Source organism: Canis aureus, chromosome 3 (genome assembly GCF_053574225.1).
Source record: "Canis aureus isolate CA01 chromosome 3, VMU_Caureus_v.1.0, whole genome shotgun sequence".
NCBI lineage: Eukaryota > Metazoa > Chordata > Mammalia > Carnivora > Canidae > Canis > Canis aureus.
In genome coordinates, this window is record NC_135613.1 from 37,816,243 (window position 1) to 37,842,797 (window position 26,555).

General features: G+C 35.3%; 1 protein-coding gene across 3 annotated transcripts in view; it reads right to left on the minus strand.

The window, feature by feature from the left end:
- Positions 1-235: 235 nt before the first annotated feature.
- The window catches only part of OMA1 (OMA1 zinc metallopeptidase), a 71,991-nt gene continuing 45,671 nt past the window's right edge, over positions 236-26,555 (minus strand). For all 3 annotated transcript variants that reach the window (XM_077891954.1, XM_077891955.1, XM_077891956.1), the window contains 2 exons: positions 18,772-18,921; positions 236-688 (listed from right to left, as the gene is read on the minus strand). In XM_077891954.1, coding sequence (XP_077748080.1) covers positions 476-688; positions 18,772-18,921 — 363 coding nt within the window. In that variant the 3' untranslated portion in view covers positions 236-475. The remainder of the gene's footprint in view (positions 689-18,771; positions 18,922-26,555) is intronic.

The window sequence follows — 26,555 nt, forward strand, 5'->3', positions numbered from 1 at the left end:
CAGGAAATTCTCCATCCCAAGGTCCCCTATTCCACATAATCCTATCCTAGTGCAAGTCAATTTCTGCAAACGGATACTTCAGATGGTCAGTTTCCCAGTTCATCATAACCACCCAGACTCTGAATCCCAGTTTAGGCTCGGCCATAACTCTCTCTACATTAAGAATTACTGCACATTCTGATTTTTCATCCACTAGAGGTCTGCCTTCCAAATGAAAAGCAAGTATGAGACAGAGTAAAATGTGGAATATAAATTTATTCTGTGACATTTTCCTCATTGAAGATATTTTAAAATAGATTAAAATACATCAATATTTCATGAAAATACCTTGAAGAATTTAGATAATACTTGTAATATACATGATTTGACCCTGAATATACATTTTTTTATCTCAAACATCATTTTTTAAAAAGTAACATAAAAATGGTAAGAGTTGATACATTCTTCATATATCCCGTGTCTCATAAATTTTAATTCAACTGCCAGTTCTTTTCTCAACTATGTATGTTAAGGGTATTTGCTTCTGTTGTTGAATGGTAAGAGTATCCATTTTCTGTTTCTCAGCAGTGATTTTTAGGTTTTCTTTCTCCGATTCTTCCAGAAAATGCTTCATGCTGAGTTTGAATAGTAATCGAGGGTCTGGTCCTGAAAGTGGTGGGCAATTACAGATCTCTCTAATTTTAAGAGCCTAGAAATAATACAAAAATATACATACATAAATGTATTAAAATTTTTCCAGTAATTCCTAATATGCTCTTTGTAATACAATTAAATATAAGAAAACATTCTGTATTTTTTGGAATAAAAGGTGTCTTAATTACAATACATGAAAGAGAACCATACAGAAATTCAAGAAACATAGTTACATTTTCATTATTTGTTCACACAGTAATGAATATCTGAAGTGACTGACTGATGTCCTATTGGAATAAACAAGACTTCTTATGTGTCTATGATTTTAGTCAAGCTAGGCCTGATCGTAAGAACATCCATCCAGATTTTAAAAGAGCTGAAGACTCAGAAAAGAAAACAATGCATGTAGAAATGTGAACATACTCAAAGAAGATACACATAACTAGGGCAGTCGAGGGAGCACTGATGCTAATAACCTAGGAAAGTAAACAAATCAAAATAATGATAGTTTTTAATTCCAGGAAAAATAAAATGCTATAGGAAAAGTAGTCACAGTATACAACATGGCTCAGCTGTGAGGGGCGTTTAACAGTTTTAAAAACACCGAAGCTTGACCTATCCAAAATCACAACTAAATACTGGGAAGAGGGAAAGCTGACAGCTGACCATGTGTGTATGTGCATGGGGTATGCCCCAATGGTAAGGGGAAGCTTAGTTCTCATCCCCTACAGAGTAAGTAAACTGGTAATGCCTAAAACTGAAAAGTTAGGAAGTAGCAATATAAGTATGTTTGTTATATAGTTATGGTGGGAAATACCAAAAGTATCATTTAAGAGAGCTGAAAATGGTTACCCTTAAAAAATTTAGGGCAAGGTAGAGGGACTGCAGCTTTAAATAACTAGACTTGGAGATCTATGTGATTCTTTAAAGTGGATACATAAATGACCTTAAGACATAAAAACTCTGGTTTCATTCATACAGGGAATATAAAAAATAGTGAAAGGGATTATAGGGGAAAGGAGAGAAAATGAGTGGGAAATATCAGAGAGGGTGACAACATGAGAGGCTCCTAACTCTGGGAAACAAACAAGGGGTAGTGAAGGGGAGGTGGGCAGGGGAATGGGGTGACTGGGTGATGGGCACTGAGGGCAGCACTTGATGGGATGAGCACTTGGGTGTTATACTATATATTGGCAAATCGAACTCCAATAAAAAAAATATACCAAAAAAGACATAAAAACTAAAATAGAATTTTTTTTTTCTAAAATAGAAAATTTTTAAGGAAAAAACATTTTATATCTAATGGGGGTTAAAAGAAAGATATTTAGGGGAGGGACCTAGTTTAGTTTTTTATTCTAACTTTTTATAGTGATGCATGTTAAGGGAAGTAAGTAAAGCAGGGAAGGAGACAGTCAGTATTTGGGGGTTAGTAAAATTTTGGAAAGATTAGCCCGGTGAGGTTTCACTGATAAAATAATGATGGCAGTGGGGAGGGGGTGCTGCTTGTAGGGGTGGTGCAGCGAGGAGGGAGGGAGACCTGAAGGACATGAGGGAAGAGGTCACATGGGTACTTGGAAGAAGAGCATTCCAAGAGGCAGCAGCAGGAAGTGTGAAGATCTGAAATGGGAGCATGCCTGGACTGTTCTGGAACAATGAGGAAGCCAGCGCAGCTGCAGTGAGCAGGGTAGGGGCAAGAGCAGATTATGTATGATCTCATGTGTCATGGTAAGGATTCTAGGTTTTACTATGAGTGGGCCTGCCCCTGATATCTGTGGGATTCATGGCAAGAATGTAACTGGACGCTCAAATATCATGCTTAAATATTGAAAGCGGTAAGTCAAGCTAATAAACTACTACAAAAAATATGTTCTATTCTCCTACTTTGAAGAATATACATTGAAAGTAACCCTGAAAAGCAGGGTTGAATTCTGCAACATATAAGGTTGCAGGGAGCCTGGCCATCCTCCTGCCACTGACCTGCCATCCATTCCCTTCTCCTCCCATCCCTGGTTTAGCAGGCACTGTGAGGGGTCTTGTGTACATGTATCCAAGGGAAGAGAGCCTAGGAGCAAGCTCAAAAGGGTTTGAGTGAGGAATTCCATCATCCCAAACACCCAGAGTGCCACGTGGTAGGAGCACAGGTTCTTAAAAGAGTATTCCTTTAAGTTCCAAGGGAGAGAAAGGCATGAAGCCAGAGGCAAACCAAAAAAAAATTGATGAGGCCAGGGCAGAAGCTTGGACCTAGGAACACTTCTGATTCCAAAGGACTATGAGTTACCAAAATAAACTAAAGAGGAAAAAGCATTAAAGTGAAATTCTGTGGTGACTGGGCCTTATCTGAATTTTCTTTGTATCTCACAATCATATACTGAGCATTAAAAAAAAAAAATGTTTATTACAGTAAACCGAACTGAAAAATTAAGCAAATGTTTCACAACAAAAAGACAGACCCTCAGCTAAATGGTGCCCTGCTGTCTGAACCCAGCCACCTGTAAGAGTGGAAGATTCTATTACGATTTGCAGTGAGACCTCAAGCACAGACTGAGACTGCCCTGGCAAAATGGGGACACATGGTCTACTCCTTTCCAACCACGGTGATGTCCTTTTCCAAGTGAGAAGCCACTACATTATGGCTGCTATATCACATGCCTAAGACATTCACTGGGGTCAGTAAAGGGGCAAGTATGGAGTCCAGCAGGTAAGAGCTGGTAACAGCTGAGTGAAGCCATGAGAGAGGTGAAGCAGCAAATGAAAGGAAAAGCAGAATGCCATATAATCTTTTATATTCAGTGAAAGGTCTTCTCTCTCCCCTAAGTTCTTTTTCAGCATTTTCACATTCAGCCAATATTTGGAACACCACATTGAGTGAGGTGCTAAGCACACATCAGTCTGAATAGTCATGGCCCCTGCCCTCACACAATTTACCCTGCATTTCCCCATTACAGGGTACTTGAATTGTTTCCATAGGTTTTTTTGTTTTGTTTTGTTTAATAAATTACCCTATGGGGGTGCCTGGGTAGCTCAGTCGGTTAAGCAGCTGCCTAAGCTCAGGTCAGGATCTCAGGTCCTGAGATCAAGCCCTGCATAGGGCTCCCTGCTCAGTGGGGAGTTGACTTCACCCTCTCCCTGTATCCCACCCCCCTACTTGTGTGCACATGCATGCATTCTCTTTCTAAATAAATACAGTATTTAAAAATAAATAACAAATTACCCTATGAAAATCTTTGCTTAAAGAAAAAATGTTATTTTATAACCTCCATTTGGGTTTACTTGAAGTATACCCCCAAAACAGAATGATCAGAACAGAGTATAATTTTAGTTTATACAGGACCAGATTGCTTTCTACCAGGAAGGCTTTGCCAACTTATAATGTTTTCAGCATAAAGGCCTACAAAAGTTATTCATAATCAGTATAACATAATATTTCATGATTTTTATCCAGATAACTGTATCATCTCAAACCTCAGAATCCTTAGAAATCATCAAGTACAGTTTACAGATTGAGGAAACTGAACCCCAAAGAGGTTAAGTGACTGGCAGGGAACAAAAAATTGCTTGGCAAATGTTTATTGCAGCTTTATTCATAACTGCTCAAACTTGGAGAAACCAAATGTCCTTAGAATTTGGTTACCTTAGTAGGTAAATGGAGAAATAATAATCTGTATTACATCTAGATAGTGGAATATTACTGAGCACTAAGAAGGAATGATCTATCAAGCCAGGAAAACTCAGGAAGGAAACTTAAATTTTTTAAGCCAAAAAAATCTATCTAAAAAGGCTGTATAACATATGATTCCTGCTACACACGTAACATTTTGGAAAAGGCAAACTATGGAGATACTAAAAAGACCCATGGTTGTCGAGGCTGAGCAGGGAGAGAGGGTATTTTTAGAGCAATGAAACTACTGTGTGACACTGTAATGGTGAATACAAGTCATTGTATTTGTCACAACCCACAGAATATACACCAAGAGTGAACCCTCATATAAATGGACTTTGGGTCCTGAAGATGGGCCAGTGTAGATTCATCTTTTGTAATAAATGTACCACTCTGGTGCAGGACTTTGATAGTGGGGGAACCTAGCAGAGGCAAGGAGTATATGGGAAATCTCTCCTGTACCTCCATGACATTTTGCTGTGAACCTAAAACTGCTCTTAAAAATAGTCTAATAAAAAAAAATTAAGAGGGGCATAAAAGTGAAAGGGCTTAGAAAAAAAGGGATTAAAACCCACTTTTGTTGTTTTTGCTTTTGATGCTTTTATACAATGCTTTTGTACTAGTTTTTTTTGCACCATATTTTGTTTCTTAAATACATTTTTTACTAAATAAATGTCCTTTTGAGATGTATAAGCTATGCTTAATTGCTAGAAAAACTATGTATTTTTCTTTTTTTATTTTTCATAAAGGTTTTCTCTTAATATTTCTACATGTGTGATTTGTTTCTCTCCTCCATCTAACAAAACCCTATTACAAACCACATACATTTCTATCAAATTTCATCTATTTTGCATAGTAAGATTTTATCACCTATGTTGGTGAAATATTTTTATTTCTTACTTTCCTTTTTTTCCACATTTATTTTACCAAATTTCAGGGTGTCAACATATTTTATTTTTATAAATTCAAATCTGTCTTATTAAATACATTTATTAAATATCTCTTTAAAAGTGAGCAATATTTTCCCACTATACACAACTAGAAGGATATGCCCTTCCATTGCCTTTACTTTGTTTTCTACATTTAACTTTATGCACTGCACATAACAGGCACTTAATAAATGCATGCTGAATTTTAAAGAAACACCTATAGAACACAAGCTATGAATAAATCATTATGATAAATGTCATAGGGAAGACACTCTCAAGAGTTGAGAGTCTAAGAGAAAGCAAGAATGTACTCTAATAATAAAAATATACAGTTCTGGGACACCTGGGTGGCTCAGTGATTAAGCGTCTGTCCCTCTTTGGCTCAGGTCGTGATCCCAGTGTCCTAGGATTGAGTCCCATATCAGGTTCCCCATGAAGAGTCTGCTTCTCCTTCTGCCTAATGTCTCTGCCTCTGTCTCTCAATCTCTCTCTCTTTCATGAATAAATAGATAAAATCTTAAAAAAAAAAAATATACACACACACACACACACACAAATTCTAAGAATCCCAAGGAAGACTGGAGTTAACTACAGAATCGGTTAGCCTACAGATTCCCACTAGAGGTGGAAGAAACTACCATACTGTTCATCTCCTATGTGCCCTGAACTATGCCAGGTATTTTACTTACGTTATCTCAACTGGTGCTATGGTATGAAGCACTTTTGAAATCTTGGTCCCAATGGAGTATGTTTATTATTGAAGTGCCTTATAAGAGAGGGAGGGAAGGAAAGAGGGAAGGAAGCAGGACCTTACCCCCACACACACACTCAAGTACGTACATCAGCCAAGAGATAATGTTATTGCAATTTTACAGATGAAGAACCTGAAGGTTGGATTAGATAACTTCTGCAAAATTAGGTAGGCAGGTCAGAATTAAAACCCAAAGCTCCCAAGACCACTGCTATTTTTATACTACTTAAGCATCCTTTTCCCATTATCAATTCTTAGTTTTCTATATGCTAAACTCCCATGAGGGAATGTAACTGCTACTCAACTGCACTGCCCCATTTTTCTATTTTCAACCCAATATTATTTTAGTTATCTTGCCTATAATGACCTATCATGCAATCATGTAACAAATATTCATTAAGCATCTCAGACACTGTCAAGGGCACTAAGGATATAGCAGTGAGTAAGGGCCTTACATTCTTAAGAGGAGGAGTCAGACAATAAGCAAGTCAACAAGAGCATTTTAGTTAAGTGTGTGAAGAGACAAAACCGAGAACTTTGTTAGAGAATGCACAGAGGAAGGGCTATTTGAAACTGGGGGAATCAAGGAAAATTTCTGAAGGGAGATGGCATTTGTGTAAGGAGCTGAGGGAAGAATATTTCAGGCTGCAGAGTCAGCAGGGGAGCAGTGAGGAGGAAACAAGCTCAGTATGAAAGAACTGGAATCCAGGACAATCTGGGGGAGAGGAGCATGTGAAAAAGCTGAAGAAGGAAGCAGCAGCCAAATTACCTGACTTAAAGGCTGAGCAAGGAGTCGGGATTTTTATTCTAAATTCAAGAGATGCTGCTAAAAGGTTTTATGTAGGGAAATGACATTTAAAAGATCATTCTGGCTACTGTACTGCAAACAGGCTGTTGGGGGATGAGGTGGAAAATGGAAAAGATTAAAATAGGATATGACTGCAGTCAATCCAGGTAAGGGATGATGGTGATGGAGAAGGGGCAGTAGACAAGATCTTCTCGTGGACAGCATATAGAGAAGGAATAAAAAATGAGTCCTGAGTTCCTTCCTCTGTGTTAACAGCACTGCTTTTATTATGCTACCCATGTATTTGAGGATAATTTACTTGCTCCAAGTAAATAATTATTGTCACCTAGTACTGTACTGTTTGCTGGTTAATGACTCCAGTCCATAAATTCTTTTAAAGGTGGTATTTTTATCAATTTGTCAAAACAAAATGTTCATAAAATGAATCAGATAATTAGCAATGCCCCTTTCTATATTTTGAAGCTAGAGTTAATTATTCACTGAATAACTGTTCTTTAAACTTTCAAAAATTCTCCAAAGTAAATCCCCATCAGGGCTAGGTGCTCTTTCCTTTGCTAATTTGTTATGACTCTGGGTTTCTGATACAGTTGTTTTTATTTATTTGATTTAATTATACCTTACCTCTTTCTTCAAAAATTAATTTGAGGAGGTACATTCTAGTTACAATTTCTACTTCTAGCTATATCCACTCTGGCAGTTCTCTCTCTCTCACACATACATGCTCATGCATGCACACACTTTAATTACTTCTGATTTTGACCTGAGCCATTAATTAACATCATCTACCTAAAAATAACATTCTCTCAAGTATTTTGGTTTTCCTGTATGTTAATTATCGTAGCTCTTCTCCTGATCCTCTTTGTCTAACTAACTGATTTAGTAATTTTCACTTTGACAAAATTTCTGAAACAATCAACTATTATAATTTTGTTTATTTCTGCTTAATTTTATTTTCCCTGTCTGAGGTACACTATATTTCTTGATTTCCTTTCTCTTTTTCTCTTTTACTAATACAGACATAAAATTGATAATTTTTTTCTTTACATATAGGTTTGACAGCAATCCATGAAAATATAACTACAACCATTACAATTTTCTTTGATTCTAAGGCATGCTCTTCTTGTCTATGCATTTCTTTCTTGTCTTATATACACAAGAATTTTATTTTAATTTTCATGTGGGTGACCATATTTTAATTTTTGTTATATTAATTTTAATGTACTATGTTCTGATAATTTTAACCATAATATTTTCATATTAAGTATATGTATTTTTGTCCAATTTAAGACCAGTATTTTTCTGAAGATGTATGTACATTTGGGGAAAAAAATACATCTTTTTCATAGCATTTAGTTTTTTGTGTCAGTTGAATCTTATTTTTTCATACTTTCAATTCAATTCTTTATTAACTACTTACTCTATCTGTGGTTTTCTAAGAATAGCCCGGGGCAAGCTAGAATCATAATCATTTGTAAACAGATTAAACTATAAATTCTATTTTTTATCATCATAGATTCTGCAAAGAGAATTGCTAGCTACTAAGTACTTCACTGTTTTATGTGTTCCATGTATTAAGGGATCTTCTATCTTAAAGAAGGAAAAGTTGGTTTGGCTAGATAGCATACCAAAGTGTATTACTGCCACTATTTTTTTTTGGCTTTATTTCTTTTCCCGTAAATGCTTAGACTTCTCCAAAGTCTAAAAGGTAAGATGTAAAGTCATTCTTACTCATATGTGACTATATTTTCTCTTTATACTTGGCAACTTATAAAATCCTATCTTTGTGATGAAGATTAAACACTTGACAATTTAAATGTCTAGGCATTGTCATTTCAGGGCATCTCAGGCATGATGCTCTGGGGTTCTAAAAATCCATCTTAAGAAATGTTATCTAAATCTATAACACATCTAAATGAGATGTGTTATAGAAAAAATAGTCAACGAAATTAAGACATAAATGAAGGTATTGGTCGTCTTTTCCACAGTTTTATGTAGCTTGATTTCCTGTGTCTTTTCAGTGTTCCTTCATTTTTTTAGACTTATTTTTTAGCTTTGGGTGTTTTAATTTGGTTGTGCTATGTTCCTTTATATCTAGCATCAACGAGCCTTTGCTTGGGGCATCAGTTCTGCTCTTTACAGCCTTCACTGAAAGTTTTACAGCTTGTTTGTTGTATTCATAAGTTTAGCAATTTTCCAGAACAGATGTATCTTAGAAGTCATTCTTTCTTCTTCTGTCACTTTCAATGTAGTTAAATCAGCCTTCTCATGCCAGCTTCAGGGGGGCACCTAGGCTATCCTCTCCTAAGCAGGAAAACTTTTAAATTATACCTGAAATTTGTTTTTGTTTTTGTTTTAGATTTTTCTACTCTTTGAAGCTTACCTTACAGGAAGGAAATGGGCATTTCAGAGGCTTTTTGTTGTTATTCTTAGATTTAGTTTAGATGAGGGTCCTTGTGATATTATTAGTTAAGGACACTCACACACAAAATATCTTTTAAATACAATAACCTACAATCATCTTTCTTTTCAACCTTTATGTACTCACTGTCATTCTTATTTTTTTTTAAATCTCTTATCTATCTCTTAAATCTATTCTTGAATAGGAGAAAAATGTGGCTGTAACATCTTTTCTTCCATTAGATTTGATTTGGCTGTTCTGATTCCCTTCTTTCTTTTTTTTACATAGATTCCTCCTGAAGACACACATGCAGGTTAGCCTTTTGAGACAGAGGACAATGACAGTTCCCCTCAATCAAAAAAACTTCTCAGGTTGCTGAAAAACTGGATATTTACAGAGCGCTAAATCATTAACCTACAATCACTTGCTGGCCATACAAGGGAAAATCATGTTGACAAGAGAAGGACCAGGCTATCACCATCCAACCCCTAGGTAAATGTAGCATCATTAAATGTGGAGTAGCCAAATTAAAAGAATCCTGATGTGAAACAATATAAAGCATAGCTACACTGCCTATAAAATATTCCTGCCAAAATTTAACTTCTGTTTACAGGTATACAGAGAAACAAGTGTTAAAAAAAGAAGAGAGGAGCAACAGGCCCAAAACAGACTCATTTGTGGTAAGCCCCACATTAGCAAACCAAGACTTAATAGCTAACCTAACTGCAGTTTGAACCTCTTCCAGAAATGGAATCTTAAACCAGTAAATCTAGAATTTCCCAGTCAGCATTTAGTAAGGTAATCTTCCAGTAGATCCCTTTCAACCCCCAAAGAAATATGGGTAACCCCTCTTTCCTTGTCCCTGTCCTCTTCTGCTTATAGAAGTCTCCCATTTTGTTCAGTTATTTGGAGCTCCTTTCTATTGCTAGACCAGCTGCTGCCTAATTCACAAATCACTGAATAAAGCCAATCTGGTCTTTAAATTTACTCAGTTGAACTTTGTTTTTTAACAGCAGTTAAACGATATCACAAAAAAGTAATCACATAAATAAAGAATGTTGAAACTAGATTTATTCAACAAGTCAATGGTATGTTTAAAAACAAAACAAAAGGGAGGGGGGCACTGTTCTGAAGTCAAAGAGATGTAAGGGACAAAACAACTAAATGCAACACATGGACTTGGTGGATTCGAATTTGAATAAACCAATGGTAAAACTGTATTTTGAGACAAAAAATTTGCATATGGACAGGATATTTATTTTTAATAAGGAATTACTATAAATTCTCTTAAGAATGATAATAGTATAATTGTGGATGAAAATGATACTACTTTCTAAAATGTATTTTGGAGTAATTGGGGAGAAAGCATCATGTCAAGCATTTATTAAAATACTAATGGGAAAAAATAAGAAGATTCAAATGAAGTAAAAGTATAAAAAGACTGATACTAACAAAGATAAGGGGGAAATGGAGATTCATTAATTATTCAAATTATTCTCTATCTTTACATGTGTTTTTAAGATTTATAATAAAAAAATTTTTAAAGATGTTTTTCCTCTCTATCCTCCATTCACCTGTCATTTCTTCATTTCTGTGACTTCATTCTTGATTTTACATCTACACCTTGAGTTTGAAATAACTCATGAGAGGTTTAAATGTTTTTCCTTGAAGGGGCGCAGAAAAAGTCTCCCTAAAATGTGCCATTTTAGTATGTGGACTATTTTGAGTTGAAGGCATTCAACAACCCCTGTGGGCTCAAGAGAAGATTCTGCTCCTCTCTTAACTACCTAAAAGAATATAAATTGGGGGTGTTTCCCAGAGTAAGAGTTATTACTGGAAATAAATTTTATCTGAGTGACCCATCTATATGGCAGGGCAAACACCTCATTACCAAACATCTGCTCTTCTAACTGCCCTGTGAAATGCTCTCCTCCCCTTTGAAGCCCAGGGTGCTTATCCCATTCCTTAGCTCAGAATGGCATATGTACTTCATTTTACCTGTCTTTGAACATCTCATGAATGTGGGGTTTCCATATGTACAAAATTAAACCTGTTTTTCTCCTGTTAGTCTATCTCATGTCAATTTAATTTAGACCAGCCAGAAGAATCTTTGAAGGGTAGATACAATTTTTTTCTCCCCAACATCCTGAAAAATGAAACCAATCTCTTTGTACTGCACTTCAAGCTCTCTCCCTTAATTTCTGTAGGCAAGCATGTACTTTTTTTAAAAAAAGCCTAGGATTTTAAAATGCATCAATAACCTCAATCAAAAACTCAACAGAAACAAATTTAACAGAAATGAATGAGAATAGTAGGTTGTTACTTTAAGAGACAGAATAGTAATACAGCCAGGAAAACGCTATGTGGCTACTTACAAATAACAAAACAAAAACTTCTGTTTATATATTGGCCTGTCAGGATGATTTGATTTAATGTCTTTACTTAAAAGCAAATGGATGACAAAAGAAAATAAAAACAGAAGAAACTGTAAAAGACTTTGAAATGGGCAAAAAGGATCACTGGATATCCTATCAAGTGTCACCTCTGCCTTTCAAGGCCTTAGAGCTGTTTTACAACTCCCTAAGTTGTAGAAAACTAATAACGATGCAAATAATACTTGTCTTTAGAAATGTAAGTGAACTGTCTGGTGGAATGCAATTGATCATTGCCTCATGAATACATCAGTTTTGCATCTATCTGTAAAGCTGGTTCATCATTCCTGATTGTCTATATACCTATGGTTCTGAAATTCTCCTGTGAGCTGGCTATAACATATTACTGGCTGTCTCAGGATTAATAGGTAAAGAAAATCTCAGATTTTGTTCATCTTATTTTTTTTTTAATTTTTATTTATTTATGATAGTCACACACAGAGAGAGAGAGAGAGAGAGGCAGAGACATAGGCAGAGGGAGAAGCAGGCTCCATGCACCGGGAGCCTGACGTGGGATTCAATCCCGGGTCTCCAGGATCGCGCCCTGGGCCAAAGGCAGGCGCCAAACCACTGCGCCACCCAGGGATCCCTCATCTTATTTTTGTGTAAGTCATGATTTTACCTTAAAAATTTTTTTTCGGGAACACTTGGGTGGCTCAGTGGTTGAGCATCTGCCTTCAGCTCAGGGAGTGATCTGGGGGTTTAGGGATCAAATCTTGCATTGGGCTCCCTGAGGGAAGCCTGTTACTCCTTCTGCTTATGTCTCTGCCTCTCTGTGTCTTTCATGAATAAATAATTAAAATCCTAAAAAAAAAAAATTGCCTTCTAATATATTTCAGTTCCTTTCATAAACTGCAATGGATATTGGAGTCTGACTAGTTTTTGAAGTGGTCTAAAATTAATTATAAATAATGAAAAATTTTAATAAATAGAAAAATTTTTAAATTAAGGCCACCTTGACACAGGTCAATTTTCCTCTTGAATGATAAATAAGAAGAAGTTTTCAAATAAATCTTATAATCAACCACTCCTGGCATAGGAGAATGATATATTATGAAATAGCTGTATTTATTCCCAATAACAACTGAAGTATTTATAAAAACAACTGATAGTACACATCAGGATTCTTCTAGGCACTAAATATCAAGTAAAACAGCAATTACTTATTCATAAAAAATAAGCCATATTAATTAGGTTTTAAAAAAGAAAAGAGGAGAAAAAAATTAATGGCCAGAGAAGCTTTATAATTAGATTAAAAGCTTCCTTTGAAAGTAGAAAACAAGTCATTTCAAGAGAAAAAAAAAATCACCTCTATTTTTTAACACATTTTTCTAAAAATATCATACTTTTTTCCCCCTAAAAGCATTTTTTTCTAATAGCCCATTCACTTCAGCCTCAAGTAGATACACATCACATGCACCATAATATTTTTTTAAGGTTTTAGACAATGTTACTGTCAGGCTTCCTGGCTTTATATGATTCAGAGGCCAATTCAATTACAGTAGCTGCTAAGATATTTGCCTTTTCCTCAACACTCTCCATGTCAGACAAAATGAAATTCTGTAAGGTGAACAGTGTATGTTTGTGTACACTGGCCAACAACATTTCACTTCAATGTTAAACACTCCTATTTTCTACTCATGAGATGTATGATATTAATGATTTATGCATTTACTTTGTCCAATTATAAATGCATAAGAATGATTTACAAGAGTTCAACCTACAGCTTCCTGAAAGTTTAAAGAATTCAAGATAAAATGAGATTAAAATGAATGCATTTACAGCCTGCCAGTATCTATAAAAACTGAATGCAGTAAATTTGAACATCAAAATTTAAACACGAGTTTACAAATAAGGCTAACATTGAAAGTTCTAAGAGTTATTAAAAAATAAATCCTATTAAAAATTATTATAACATAACCCTAAGGAACAGTAAGGCCAAATTAAATGTTTTTCTTATACATTCTATCATTCTCTATCTCCTTCCCCCAACCAAGAAAAAGATGGCAGAGAGTAAGGCAATGAGAAACAGAAAAATTCAGTCTAAATGCTTTCGGTTGTGAAATAAATCTTTCAAGTAAATCTCTATCCTGGGTTATCATACCATTTCCTTTATTCACATCTATTCATCCATATTTTATAACAATCTTTATAGAAAGAAAGTTAAATAAGGGATTTCTTTCAAGGACAACTTATGTTATACATAAATTTAAAATCTGAACAGTGTTAAGTGTAATTTTAAAACTGTCATACCATTAAACATCAACAGGTTGATATAACATCTGTTCTTCAATTTTTCACCTAAGTTGTTATGGTAACCAAAATGCGTGGTATATTTGTTTCCTAAATTTAACTGATTATTTCAAGTAAATAAAATTACAGCATATCATCTTATTAACCACAAATATTATTAATACTATAACCCTATATTTATCATTTTTAAATGTTAGTGGATCACAGGATTATATTTAACTAGGAATTTACAAATGCTTTATCTCAGAATACACATTAAAAAAATAGCAAGGGTATACTTCTTTCTAACTTGGGGGGATTTTCTTGATTTTCAAAGCAAAACAAAATGAGGAACTAGTCTATTTTCTGAAAAACATACTATATTAAAACACTTCAAAATTATATGATATTAGGGATCCCTGGGTGGCGCAGCGGTTTGGCGCCTGCCTTTGGCCCAGGGCGCAATCCTGGAGACCCGGGATCGAATCCCGCACGGGCTCCCGGTGCATGGAGCCTGCTTCTCCCTCTGCCTGTGTCTCTGCCTCTCTCTCTCTCTCTCTCTCTGTGACTATAATAAAATATATATATATATATGATTTTAGTGTTTTGTAGGAGCTAGAGATTACATTCTTTCCAAACATTAAGTCAATCCCATTACTCCTTTAGTGTTCTTCTCAAAACTTTCCACTGGTGTCCCATCTGTGAGCAAAAGCCAAAGTCCTTACACTGGCTACAAAACCCATACTCTCCACTTTCCCTTGTTTACCGCATCCAACTACATCGGTCTCCTTGCTGTCCCTGTCCCTCAAATACACCAGGCTCACTCCTACCTCAAGGTCTGGTACTATTTCTTCTGCTTGGAAGGGTGTTCTCCTAGGAAGCCACAGGGCTCATTCTTTATTACATTTTTTCCTTCAAATACCATCTTCTCAGTGAAACCTTCTCTGACGAACCCCATTTCAAACAGCTATTCCAGGACCTCGACCACCTCTGCTCACAATTTACCTATCCATTAGGGACTGAATGGTTCCCCCTTGCCCCAAATTCTTATGTTGAAGCCTTAACCTCCAATGTCATGACAGTATTTGGAGATAGGGCATTGGGAGGTAATTAGGTTTAGATGAAGTCATGAGGGTGGAGCCCTCATGAAGGGATTAGCATGCCCTTATAAGAAAAGGAAGTGACACCAAAACACTCACTCTCCACCAGGTGAAGGCACAATGTTCTAGAAGGCAACCATCTGCAAGCCAGAAAGATCTCACCAGAAACTGAATCTGCTGGAAAATTATTGGACTTCCAACCTTCAGAATTGTGAAAAAATTAATTGCTATTGCTTAAGACAGAACCTGATCTTGGACTTCTACCCTTAAGAACTATGAAGAAATAAATTTCTGTTGCTTAAGCCACCCAGTCTCTGGTATTTTGTTATGGCAGCCTAAGTTGACTAAATATATCGTTCTTACATTACTTTCCTTATTAACATTCATTACTAACTAGTACACAATATATCAGTGATTCATTCTATACATTACTAATTAATGCTATTTATTGTCTGTCTCCCTTTACTACAGAAGCTTCACAAGGGCGGGGTTTTTTGTGTTTTTTCTTCATGATACCTGTAACAACTATGGTCTGGCATAACACATAACCAATAAATATTTGTGGAATGCATAAAGTATAGATTTAAAATATCTTAAATGTTGATATACTATGGCAGGAAAGAATGCATTTCTTTGATTACATTCAAGGAATCCAATAAAAAGTAGTAAATACACAATCTTTAATAAATTAAACTTTTTAAAAAATCAAAATCATCTCTGTTCTCATAGAACTAAAGAATCTTACATTCCTGATTTTCTTGATCTTTTCTCCTTCTATAAATCTGATTTACTACAGGCTCAATCTTCTTCCTACCAGTTAAATATGCAAACTACTTTATACTGCTAACTCTGTCCAGGATTTTTTCTCTGTTTACTTCCTAAGTGAACTCATCTACTCTGCTTCAACTATCACCTTTTTCAGGTGACTCTGAAATCCTCGTCTCTCACTTAGATTTCTCTGTGCTCTGGTGCTGTATTCCTAACTACCTTTGAGATGTACAACACTTCAGGCATATGGTCAGCAACACAAAGGACAGGAACTTTAGGCAGAATAGAACACTGTACTTACAGAAGTAAAAACAACAACGATGACAAAAAAAAAAAAAAAACCTTAAATAAAATTTAGCTACAACAACAAAAGCTATAGACTCACATAATTCTATATACTGCCTGAGAAATCACTTTCTCTCATTACAGAAATTAGACTGTTGATGATAGGGAATTCCAACCTCTGAATTATGACTATGTATTCTAATTAACAATATACTCTTGCACTATCAGCTTCACTTCAACCACTGAATTATTCCCAATATTGTAGTAGAGTCTTATTACTTTCAAATTGAATTTAATCACTTGGGGGGAAAATATAAGAAATGATATGAGGTTTTCAAATTAAGTTTCTGAACTAGGATAGTTTATTTTTAGAAGAAAAAAAATCTCCCAGTGTTTTTCATCATTGGTTCCCAAATAACATATTTGTTTCTCTAACCACTTTTCCTCGTCCTTACTAATCAATTCATTATTATTCTGAAGATTTCTCTAAACCACATTTTTTACAGAATTTAGGACAGGCTTCAGATGAAGAAAGTTGGCTAGAATTCATTATTCAATTTAAGTAAATCATATATTTTTAGAAGTTCACTGAGCAAAAATGCAAAGAAAGGAAATTCTAAAAGAAAACCATGTGGTTATTATGACTTTAGAGATAGGCTAAAGTTCCCAGAGTAGTACAATGTCTCTGGGTCTTAGGTAGCACTAAGAAGACTGACTCTCAGAGCCAGTGAGCTTCAGTACACATCATTACTAATGAAATACATATGATCCCAGTCCTATGTTGCCCTTTAAGATGAATGATTACTATATATTATATCAGGTAAATTTCACTGCTATTTCTTTCTCAAATATTTTTTCTCCAAATAAGGAGTATAAATCGAAATATATTTAGGAAAGGTCTTAAGAGCCCATGTCTGGCTATCCTCAATGCTCATGAAAGGTACAAAGTATGCCCAAACTGTAGAGAAGTTGTCATCATTCCTTTCAAAATATATTCAAAATCTGACCACTTCTTTCGCTCTCTTCTGCCTCTCTAATGTCTTACTAGGATTATTGCAAGAGCCTCCTTAAATAGTCTCCCTGATTGCACCCTTGACGCACTATAGTCCACTCTCCACACAGGAGCCCCAGTGATCACTAAAAAACACAAGAGTCAGGTTGAATTCGAATACTCCTCTGTTGAAAACCCTCTACTAGCCTTCCTCACCACTTGAAACAAAAGTTAAGTCTTTACAATGGTTTAGAAGACCCTTAATGGTCTGGTCCCCCTACATCTCAGCCACTCTCCTCACCTCCTTTACTCCATTCAGCCTCCATGTCTTCCTGGCTATTCCCTGGACACACCAAACATACTCTCATTTTAGGTCCTGTGCACTTGTTACTTCCTTAGCCTAAAAGACTCCCTCCATATATTTACAGGATTTGCTCCCTGGCTTTTCCAGATTCTATTCAGTGAGGACACCCTTGACACATGAACACAGACTAGTAAACCTTCTCTGCTGCCCAGCCCTCTCTATTACCTTTAGCCTGCTTTATATTTCTCCTTCATGCTTATCACTACTTGATATACTACAAGTATGTTTGCTTGTTTATTATCTGAATTATCTAATTAAAATGTTAGCTCCAAGAAAGCAAAGACTGTTTTGTTTTGTCCTTGCTCATTCTCTGGCAATAGAACACAAAGTAGAAGATTAGAAGTGAGTATTAACAAATACTGATTATATGAATGAATGAATCTTGTGACTGTTTCTCATTCCAAAAAATTGCATTCCACTACATTTCTACTTTTCTTATGATGTCACATTCCCTGTTATATTAAGAATCAATTTGTACTTATCTTAGCATGAAAATATCGAGAACCATGTCTTATTCCTCTTTGTGTCCCCTGTACCTACTAGCATCATTTCTTTCTTATGGTAGGTACCCAATATTTCTTAAGCTGAATTTGAAGTCATACTGAAAGATACTTTTATAATACACCTGCATCTGTTTTTATCCCTTAGCAAACAGACCAATACCAATTCTTAAAATCCTAAAGAATATTCTGCTTTTAAAACCAACCAGCAAATTTAATTCAAGTGAAATGGAAGAGAGATGTAGCCTGGCTTAAAGATATCTGACGTCCATTTTGTACTGATAACTACATAAAACATTTTGAATGATGCTAAGTCAAAAAGATTTTCAGAAGATAGTAACAACTAATTCAGAGAAAACTGCTTCAACTTGATCCATTCAGGAGTTCTACCAAAAAAGAAAGAGTGCCAAATAGCACATGCTTTAGTGTATCTTCTCAAACAAATAAATAACCAAAGAGCAAATGAATACAAAGAGATTTTTTTCTAAGAAAACAAATTCTAGCATCACTATCAAAATTAATAATTAATTGATCCCAAAATTCTGCACAATTCTTTAACTGGTATTTTTAACAAGCTTTTTAACAAAGCTTAAATCACCAAGAAAAGACTAAATTATGATCAATATGTTGAGTTATAGAGTTTCCCCAAATCAGTTTAAAATTGAAAGGTATGATTCTAAAAAGATTAAATCTTCACCACCAAGAAGTCAACTGAACTGCAATTTATTCTCCAATACTTGTGGACAAGCAGGATTTTTACTCATCAGTCAAAGCCTTTGAAAAGTGATAATCCATAATTATAGTGATCAAAATATTTGACAGGCTAGAGTAGAACTCAATTTTTCTAAGTACAAGAAGCAACTGCATTAAAAATAAATGATATAGTAAAAACAAGGTCTTGCCTTATACAGGGTTAGCTCACCTGAGGTATGAGTCTATCCAAGCGCTCAGCTCGATTTCCATGAGAAGGATGTGTGGATAACCATTCTGGCAACTTGGGATAGCCTTGAAGGCTATCTGCAAATTCCATCTGCTGCCAAAACACAGAACTGGCTCTGACATCAACACAAGCCTAAAACCAGAATTAATTTTTAAAAATTAGTTATGAGAATTTTTTTGAGAACATTTTTTAAATTTATCTTTATATCACTGTGTTTTAAAAATATTTTCTATTAAACTATAATGCCCCATTCTCCTCTCACTCCTGTCCTGGGTGAAGGCCATTATAGATTCTGTCTTTATGATTCTAACTACTCTAAGTACCTCATCAAGTGGAAATCATACTGTATTTGTCTTGTTGTGACTAGCTTACTCGTTTAGCATGATATCCTCAAGATTCATCCAGTATTATAGCATACTGCAGAATTTCCTTCCTTTTTAAGAATGAACAATATCTCATATGTACATACCATATTTTGCTTATCCATTCATTGGTCCATGGACACGGGTTGCTTTCACATTTTAGCTACTGTGAATAATGCTGCTATGGGTATACAAATATCTTTTTAAGGCCCTGATTTCAATTCTTTGAGAAATATATCCAGAAGGGGAGCTGCTGGATTGTACGGTAATTGAATTTGTCTGTGTGTGTGTGTGTGTGTGTGTGTGTGTGTGTGAGAGAGAGAGAGAGAGAGAGAGAGAGAGAGAAACTACCGTATCATTTTCACAGTGGCTTACCATTTTATATTTCTACAAACAATGTACAAGAGTTCCAATTTCTTCACATTTTCACCAACATTTGTTAATTTCTGTCATTTTGATAGTAGGCATCCTAATGAGTATGAAGTAGTATCTCATTATAGATTTTTATTTGCATTATCTAATGATCAATGATGTTGAGCATCTTTTATGTGCTTAGTGGCATTCATATATCTTCTTTGAAGAAATGTCTACTCAAGTCTTCTGTCCATTTTGCAATCAGATCTTTTGTGTTGTTAAGTTTTAAAAGTTCTCTGTATTCTGGATATTAATTCCTTATCAGATATATGATTTGCAAATATTTTCTCCCAGTCTGTGGGTTATCTTTTTACTGTGGATGGTGTCTTTTGATGCAAAATTATTTTTTAAATTTTCATAGAGTCCAATTTGCCTATTTTTTTCTTTTGTTACCGGTCCCTCTGGTGTCATATCCAAGAAATCATGACCAAACCCAATGTGTAAAGCTTTGGTCCTACATTTTTTTTCCCAAAAGTCTTATTGTTTTAGGTCTTACACTTAAGATTCTTGACCCATTTTGAGTTAATTTTTGTTTACAGTATTATGTAAGGGTCCAATTTAATTCCTTTTGTGAATATCCAGTTTTCCAGCACCATTTGTTGAAAAGACTTTTACCCACTTTCCATCCTTGACAAAAAATTATTTGATCATATATGTGAGGGTTCATTTCTGGGCACTCTATTCTATTCCATTGGTCTATACATCTTTCATGCCAATGCCACAGTTTTGATTACTGTAGCTGTGTAGTAAGTTTTGAAATCTAAAGTGTGAGTCCTCCAGTTTCTTTTTCAAGATTATTTTGGCTAGGGGATGCCCAGGTGGCTCAGTGGTTGAGATTCTGCCTTCGGCCCAGGGCATGATCCTAGAGTCCTGGGATCGAGTCCCACATCGGGTTTCCTGCATGGAGCCTGCTTCTCTCTCTGCCTGTATCTCTGTCTCTCTCTCTGTGTGTCTCTCATGAATAAATAAATAAATAAAAATCTTAAAAAAAAAAAAAAAGGTTATTTTGGCTATTCAGGTCCTTTAAGATTGCATATGAATTTTAGGTTTGGTTTTGGTTTCTCTATTTCTACCAAAAAAAAAAAGTCACCAGGATTTTGATAGGGATTGCGTGGAATCTATAGATCACTTTGGGTACTACTAACATTTTTAAAATACTAAGTTTCCAGTCAATGAACTCAGGATGTCTATTTCTTTATGTTTTATTTCAGCAATGAATTTTTAGTTGTCACTATATAAGTGTTTCACCTACTTAATTCCTAAATCTTTTATTCTTGCCTAGGCTATCGTAAATGAAATTGCTTTTATAATTTCCTTTTCAGATTGTTCATTGTTCGTATATAGAAATGAATTTTTGAGTGCTGACACCTATCCTGATACTTTGCTGAATTAATTTATTAAACAGCTTTTTTTGGAGTCTTTAGGCTTTCCTACCTATAAGATCATATCATCTGCAAACAAAGATAATTTTACTGCTACCTTTCCAATTTGGATACCTATCACTTCTTTTTCTTGCTCTAACTACAAACTTCCAGTACCATGTTGAATAGAAGTGAAAGTGGGCATCCTTGTCTTCTTGCCCCCGACATACAGAAAAAGTTTTCAGTATTTTACCACTGAGTGTGATGTTTGTTGTAGGTTTTTCATATTACGTTGATGTAGTTTCCTTCCATTCCTATGTTGTTGAGTTTTAATCATGAAAAAGTGTTAAATATTCTCAATTTTTTTCCTACATCAATTGAAACGATCATGTGAAGCTTCTTTTTCCCTTCCTTTTGTTAGATGTGGCATATTATATTGATCAAGTTTTATATGCTGAACCATTCTTGCATTCCAGGAATAAATCTCCCTTTGGCATGGAGCATATCCTTTTAAAATGCTACTGAATTGTTTGCTAGTATTTGTTGGGGATTTCTGCATCAATGTTTTTAAGGGATATTGGTCTATAGTTTGCTTGGAGTGTCTGTCTTTGTATCAGGGTTATGCTGACTTTAAAGAACAGCTTAGGAAGTATACCCTCCTCTTCAATCTTTTGGGAAAGTTTGAGAATTAATATTAATTCATCTTTACATACTTAGTAGAATCCACCAGGAATGCTATCAGACTTTATTCTTAGATTTTGATAACTGATTCAATCTCATTACTAGTTATAGGTCTATTCAAATTTTCTATTTCTTCATGATTTAGGATTGGTAAGGTTTTGATTCTAGGAATTTGTTAATTTCTAGGTTATCCAATGTCTGGCATGCAACTTTCATCGTGCTTTCTTATAAACCTTTTATTTCGGGATCCCTGGTGGCGCAGCGGTTTGGCGCCTGCCTTTGGCCCAGGGCGTGATCCTGGAGACCCGGGATCGAATCCCACATCGGGCTCCCGGTGCATGGAGCCTGCTTCTCCCTCTGCCTGTGTCTCTGCCTCTCTCTCTCTCTCTGTAACTATCATAAATAAATAAAAATTAAAAAAAATAAAAAAATAAAAAAAAATAAACCTTTTATTTCTATAGAATCATTAGTAATCTCTATACTTTCATTTCTGATTTCAGTAATTTGAGTCTTCTTTACTTTTTTCTTAGTTCAGCTGGCTAAAGCTTTGGCAATTTTGTTGACCTTTTAAAAAAACAAATTTTGATCTTAACGATTCTCCTCTAATTGTTTTTCTATTCTCTATTTCTTATTTATCTCTGCTCTCATCTTTACTATTTCCTTCTTTTTCTAATTCACTAATTTGTAAGTTAGGCTCTCTATATGAAATCTTTCTTGTTTTTTAATGTAAGCATTTATAGCTATAAATTTCATACTCAGCACTGCTTTCACTGCATCCCGTAACTTTCTGTATGTTGTTTTGTTGTTTTGTTTTTGTCTAGTTTTTATTAAATTCCTTGTGATTTTTTCCTCAATCCATTGGTTATTTAAAAGTGTACTGTTTTGGGGTACCTGGCTGGCTCAGTCAAAAAAGCATGAGACTCCTGATCTTGGGAGTTGTAGGTTTGAGCCCCATGTTAGGTGTAGAGATTATACTTAAAAAGATAAAAATCTTTTTTTTTTTAAAGTGTACTGTTTAATTTCCAGAATTTTCTGAGTTTTCCAGTTTTGTTATTTATTTCTAACTTCATCCCACTGTGATCTGAGAAGACACACTCAATGATATATACCTGAATCAATGAGAATTTGTAGCCTAACATATGATCCATCCTAGAAAATATCCCATATGACCTTGAGATGAATGTGTACATTCTGTTATTTTGGAATAAAGAATCTCTTAGTCGTTTTCCTGCATTAAGTCCTTTATTTATCTTCTATCTAGTTGTTCTATCCATTATTCTGAGTAAGCTACTGAAGTCTCCAACTCTTATTATAACTATTGCTTCCTTTAGTCTTGTAAGTCTTTGCTTCATATGTTTTGACAGTATGTAATTAGGTACATAAATCTTTATGTTATATCTTCTTGTTGTTTGAAACTTTTATTACTATATAATGCCATTCTTTGTCTCTTGTAATCTTTCTTAATAAAAGTTTATTTTGTCTGATATTGGTATAGCCACCCCTACTCTCTATTGGTTAGTATTTGTATGGAATATCTTTTTCAGTCCTTTCACTCTCAACCTGTTTATGTCCTTGAATCACATATTAGTCTACTATAGACAGCATATACTTGGATCATGTATTTTTATCCATTCTAGCAATCTGTTTCTTGACTAGAAAGTTAATCTATTTACATTTAAAGTAATTAGTGATAAAGAGGGACTTACTTCTAACACTGTGCTATTTGTTTTCTATATGTCCTCTACTTTTTTTGCCCTCATTTCCTACAATACTATATTCTTTGTTTAGTTCTTTTTTTTTTTGTAGTGAAATGTTTAAATTCCTTTCTCATATCCTTGGTGCATATTCTATAGCTATTTTCTCTGTAATTACCATGGGGATTACATTTAACATCCTCTAAGTTTATAACAGTCGAATTTGAATTTATATCAGTTCAACTTCAGTAACATATAAAAACTCTTCTTCACAGCTCTGTCCCCATTCTCTTCAGTCTCTAATGTAACAAAAGTACATCTTTATACATTGTATAACCAAAATAATAATAATAATAAATACTTATTTTAAATGTGTTAATCTCCCAAATTATACAGAAAACAAGATTTGGAGTTACAAACTAACCTTACAGTAAAAAAGCTTACAAGCTTTTATACTACTGTTTTTTTTTTTTCTTTAAAGGTATTTTCTTTATTGTATAGAATACAATAAAGAAATTATTTTACAATATACAATTGTATAGAAACAAAAAAGCATAGTTACAAACAACTGTTACAATAATACTAGCTTTTGAAATTGTCCATATATTTACCTTTACTAAGATCTTTATTTCTCCATAAAGTTTTGAGTTACTGTCTCCTATCCATTCATTTCACCTGACTCCTTGGAGCATTTCTTCTTCTTTTTTTTTTTTTTTTTTTTAAGATTTTATTTATTTATTCATGAGAGATACATAGAGAGAGAGAGAGAGAGAGAGAGAGAGAGAGGCACAGACACAGGCAGAGGGAGAGCAGGCTCCATGCAAGGAGCCCAATGCGGGACTCAATCCTGGATCTCCAGGATCACACCCTGGGCTGAAGGCGGTGCTAAACCACTGAGCCATCTGGGGTACCCCGTGGAGCATTTCTTACAAAGCAGTTCTGGTGGTCATGAACTCCCTCAACTTTTTTTTACTGAGAGTATCTTAATTTCTCCCTTTTGAAAAACAGTTTTGCTGGACATAGGATTCTTGGTGACAGTTATATTCTTTTATAGCACTTTGGATATAGCAAACAGTGTCTTCTGGACCACAAAGTTTCTGATAAGAAATCTACTGATAATCTTAGTGTGGCTCCCTTAAATGTGATTCATTTCTCTCTTGCTATTTCAGGATTTGCTCTATGTCTTTGGCTTTTTAAAGTCTAATTATAAAATATCTCAGTGTGGGTCTCCCTGGTTCATCTCTCTTGAAGTTCACTGTGCTTCCTGGACATTTATATTCATGTCTTTCATCAAATTTGGGAAGTTTTCACCCATTATTTCTTAAAATATTCTCTCTGCCTCTTTCTCTCTCTGTCTCTCTTTCTCCTTCTCCTGGGACTCCCACATTGTATATGTTGGTCCTCCTAATCATGTCCTCCAGGTCTCTTAAATCAATCTTTTTTTTTTTTTCTTTTTTCTGTTTCTTAGCTTTGGTAATTTCCATTGTCTTATCTTCAGGTTCACTGATTCTTCTGCCTGTCAAATCTCCCTTTTAATAATCTGTCCAGTGAATTTTACATCTTTGTTGTATTTTTCAGCTCCAAAATCTCTTGTTAGTTTTTTTGGGGTTTCTATCTCTATGCTGATATTTACACTTTGCTCGTTTTCTTGACTTATGCCTTCCTTTAGTTCTTTAAGCATCTTTAAGACAATTGTTTTAAGTCATTATCTAGTATGTCTGCCATTAAATATTCTTAAGGGACAGTTTCTACTAATTTAATTTTTCCCTATGAATAGGCCGTACTTTCCAGTTTCTTACATGTCTTGTCATTTTTGGTGAACACTGGACATTTGAATCTAATAATGTAACACTGGATATCAGATTCCACTCTTTCCTCAAAGTTTGTTATTTTTGTTATTGTTTTGTTATTACTTTTTTTTTCTTTTTGACTACTGCTGTCTCTGTGCCTAGGGTTTGCCTGTGGCATAAATCTGTCTCCTCAGGATTTTTCTAAGCATGTGCAGTCACTTTCTAATTTTCCCCAAATACAGTTGTTTTAGAAAGTTCTAGTCTTTAGTATCTGGCTCCCCTCACCAAAAAGTGGAAAAAAAAATGAAGTGGGAAAGCTGGGGGGAGGAATGTTACCAGATGATTAAGTCCCCTGGAAGTCACTTTGGCCAGAGGGGCAGGGCTTGCTATAATGGGAAGCAGTAAAAACTATGGCTGCATATATTGGTCTACTGGGGAATTTTGGCATTCACTGCTCTGTGTTGAGCTATGGGAGGGGCTACTACAACTCTTTGTGTGCTACTTCAGATTGCTATCCTTACTCTCACCAGCCTCCAGGCCTAGCTTATATTGCACCTTGTCAGTGCTCTGAAAAAAGAAGCCAGTTCCTTGGACAGCCCTGGAAAAGTTGGAATGTTGGACACACGGTCCAATTCTTCCTTCACTAGGGAGAAGCTGGGAACTGAGGTTTCCTTCAAATTGTATGGCACTGTGTTGAGGGTAGGGATTATAAATTCCCTTCCTGAGAAATTCAGAAACTAGTTCAGAGGCTCCTGCACCTTGGGCCACCATAAACCAGACATATCAAAGCCAGTAGGACAATTTGGAACAGCTCCTTGCCACAATCCCTCAACACAGACTGAGAGGCAAAATTCCCCAGAACTGAGCTTCTCCTCCCTGGGAAAGAAAGTGAACCATTGGTCTAATGTTCCAACATTTCTGGATGATGCCTGAGAAACTGCCTACTATCTCACCTATCTCAGAGTACTGATGGGACCTGGTATACTTTATTTATTTTGGAGGGGAAAAGGCAGAGAGAGAGAGAGGGAGATAGAGAACCTTCAGCAGGCTCCAACACCCAGCACAGAGGCCCAATGTAGGGTTCAAACACATCACCTTGAGATCATGACCTGAGCCAAAATCAAGAGCTGGACACTGACCTGACTGAGCAACCCAGGCTCCTCAGAGACTGGCAAACTTTAGATGTCTGGGTTCCACTAAGAACAAAGACAGGGGGTTGGACTGGTATGAAGATTTGAAGTCCACAAAATACCTGGCTGGGCTAATTGGTAAGGACCTTCTCCTGTACAAGGCCAGTCCATGAAAACTGAAAAGTTTTTCTAATGTAAAGATACCAACTCAGGGTCAAGAAAAATGAATAACCAGGGAAATATGTCCCAAAGGAAAAACTTAAATCTCTAGAAACTAACCCTAATGAAACATATATATGATTTGTCTGAGAGATTCAAAGTAACCCTCATAAAG